The sequence below is a fragment of the Anastrepha ludens genome, chromosome X, assembly GCF_028408465.1.
Source record: "Anastrepha ludens isolate Willacy chromosome X, idAnaLude1.1, whole genome shotgun sequence".
In the NCBI taxonomy this organism is placed as follows: Eukaryota; Metazoa; Arthropoda; class Insecta; order Diptera; family Tephritidae; genus Anastrepha; species Anastrepha ludens.
Window position 1 is genome coordinate 46,839,179 of NC_071503.1, and position 3,298 is coordinate 46,842,476.

The 3,298-nt window shown below is 36.6% G+C and overlaps 1 protein-coding gene across 1 annotated transcript; it reads right to left on the minus strand.

The window, feature by feature from the left end:
• Nucleotides 1-1,013: 1,013 nt before the first annotated feature.
• On the minus strand, nucleotides 1,014-2,882 carry LOC128870029 (uncharacterized). Its single transcript, XM_054112624.1, has one exon. The coding sequence runs from the start codon at nucleotides 2,880-2,882 to the stop codon at nucleotides 1,014-1,016; it is 1,869 nt and encodes a 622-aa protein (XP_053968599.1).
• Between the last annotated feature and the right edge of the window lie 416 nt (nucleotides 2,883-3,298).

Here is a 3,298-nt window from a genome sequence, read left to right on the forward strand (position 1 = left end):
TGTGAAAATGGAATTGACAACGGCACTCGAAATTCTGGAAGATTTCCCATTATTTGTTTAGCTGCTTCCTTTCGGTAACGTATGCAGCGACTACAAGCTCGAATGTTTTTTTTTATGGAATTCTTTAATCCAATTATCCAATAATTCCTTCTAATCGTTGCTTCCATTAACTTATTTCCTCCATGTAAGGTTGTTTTATGAACATGTTCAATAATCAATTTTGACAAATGTGATTTATTTAATATTATTGGGTGCTTCTGATCGAACTGAAGCTTTGCATTCCCTAACCTACCTCCTACGCGAAGGATTCCATTGTTATCTAAAATTGGATCTAAGCTTGCAATTTTACTTGTACTGCTAATTTCTTTTTTGATTTCTAAGCTCTGTATTTCCTCTCTAAATTGTAATCTTCTGCTGATATGCTATTATTCTCTGTTCAGCTTCTTTTAGTTCTGATTTTACTAAGTACGCAGGATATTTTTGTCCTCGTATTCTTTTTATAAATCGCAATATATAAGCTACAACCCTTATTAATTTGGTTAAACTAGAATATTTTAATATTACCTCATCTAAGAAATGTGATTCTTTTGATGTTGTGACATACACTGCATCGATTTTAACGCTATTCTGTGTTGGCCATTGATGTTCTTCTCCTTGTAACCATTTGGGACCTCTCCACCATAGCTCGTGCTCCACTAGTTTGTTCGCAAATATCCCTCTGGATGCTACATCAGCTGGATTGTCCTTTGTTCTAACGTGTTGCCATATTGCAGTGGAAGCATATAATTTGATTTCTTCTACTCTCGTTTTAATGAACTTATCTTTACTTCGGGAATTCTTTATCCATAACGTTATAGATGAGTCGCTCCAAGCAAATATTTTAACTTCTCTATTGATAACTGTCTTTATCCTTTGCAGCAATTTAGAAAGTAGGTGAGCCGCGCATAGCTCCAGTTTTGGCAATGTCTTCTTATTTTTAATCGGGTTCACTTTGGTTTTACCAGCAATTATCGTTATAACTGATCCAACTTTAGCATATACAACTGCCGCGTACGCTTTTTCTGGCGCATCTGCGAATCCATGTAATATAGTTCAATTTTAAAGTCGTTTTTTGTTTCAAACCATCTGGGAATTTTTATTCTTTTTATCGCTGGTACGTGCTGCATAAACTCCTGCCATTCTTTTGCCAAATTTTCGTCGAGTAACTCATCCCAGTTGAGTTTCATCAACCAAAGTTTTTGTATAAACAACTTTGCTAAAACAGTCATTGGTGAAAGCCACCCCATCGGATCGAAAATTCTCGCCAAATCAGATAAAGCTTTCCTTTTTGTTACTAGCTTTTCCGTTGAAAGATTCATATTAAATCCAAACATGTCTTTGGCCGGGTCCCATTGTATACCCAATGTTTTAACTGTTTCGTCTTCTGCTATTTTTATTACCTCATTTTCGCTATTTGTTGGAATTGTTGTTATAATCTCACTGTTATTAGACATCCACTTTCTTAAGTGAAATCCACATTTTTGTAGTTGTTTCGAAATTTCGAACTGAATGACTTTACATTCATTTATTGAATCTGCTCCTGTCATTAAATCGTCCATGTAGAAGTCGTTTTTAATGATGTTTGAAAGCAAATAATTGTAAGGCTCGCAGGATTTGGCAATTTCTTGTAAAGTTCTCGTCGCAAGAAAGGGAGCGGATGCTGTTCCATACGTAACTGTTTGCAGCTTGTATTCTCCTATCGGCCCTTCCTTCGCTTCTCTCCACAATATACGTTGATAATCTTGATCACTTTCTGCTACTTTAATTTGTCGATACATCTTTTCAATATCACTTGTTAACACATATTGCCAAAGTCTCCATTTGGTAATTATGTCAAATATATCTTTTTGAAGTCTCGGGCCTATTAAAAGGATGTCATTTAAACTACTTCCATTTGTAGTTTTTGCAGATGTATCGAAAACTACTCGTAGTTTAGTTGTGAGACTGCCTTCTCGAATTACGGCTTGATGTGGCAAATAGTATTTTCCGCAATTATTTCCACTTGCTTTTTTCATGTGGCCCATTTCTAAATAGTCTCTCATAAATTGCACATATTGTTTTCTTAGGTTGTCATCTGAAGCCAACTTTTTCTCAAGATTAAGAAACCTCGCCATTGCTTGTTTGCGAGAGTCGCCTAAGTCTTTTTTTTTTTTTAAAGGTAGATTGACGACAAATCTATTATTTTCATCTCTTGTTGTCGTTTTATCAAATATCTTCATGCATTCATCATCATCTTCTATATATGTTGGTGCTGTGGTGTCTTCTATTTCCCAAAACTTCTCCAACGTTGTGGTCACCGCCGCTAGAATTCTACCATTTTTTCTCGGTTGTTGTAAAACTCCCGACAATATCCATCCTAATTTCGTAGCTTGGCCTAGTATTCGATCTTTCTTAAATATGCCTTCTTCTAATATGTCAGCATATACATCTCCTCCAATAACGACGTCGATTCGATCTGACCTATTGAAGTTGGGATCAGCTAAGGTATAGTTTCTCCATTGTTCTATATCCCATTTAAATGTTTTATCAGGTTGTGCACTCGCCAATTTCGGCAAAACCAGTGCTTCGACATTGTACACTTCGTTGCTTAGGAATCTCGGCCTGATTTCAATGTTGACTTTAAATTTGGAGACTACCACTGTAGTATTTCCTAGCCCTTGTAGCTCAGTTACTTCTCTTCTCTTTGGTAAGTGTAGTATTTGAGCGGCTTCTTCAGAAATGGTAGTCTTCTGTGATCCTTGATCGATTACTGCTCGCAATGTCACGTACTCCCCATTTGCCGCCTTCACTCTTATCTGGGCTGTTGCTAGAAGTATTGCTGTTTCGGAGTTTTTTGTCATCATAGTGGATGATTTTTTTATAGCATTTTCTTCACCTGCTCCTTTTTCCTTCTGGAATTCATTGTAATGCAGTAAATTATGATGATTTCTTCCACACTTACTGCATTTTTTCTTATTCTTGCAATTGCCTTCATATATGTATGTGGTCGAGGCAAATATTGCATAGCTTATTGTTTACTATGAAACCTCTACGATTTATCGTAGTCAATGCCTGGAACCTTCTGCATTCAACAATTTGATGCCCAGGAATCTTGCAATATATACAGGTCTTTTGTGCAGCTGTATAGAATGTGGGTGCTCGTTGTGGCTGCTTTTGATTGCTCCATTTAGTTGTTTTCCTGTCTCGTATAGCTTCTAGAGCTTGATATTGCTGCTCCAGAAAACGGAAAACATCATCTAGGCTTTGGATATCCCTAGTT

What these genes read in the sequence shown, in the direction of transcription:
- LOC128870029 (XM_054112624.1), bottom strand. Translation starts at nt 2,882, where the DNA reads ATGATGACAAAAAACTCCGAAACAGCAATACTTCTAGCAACAGCCCAG.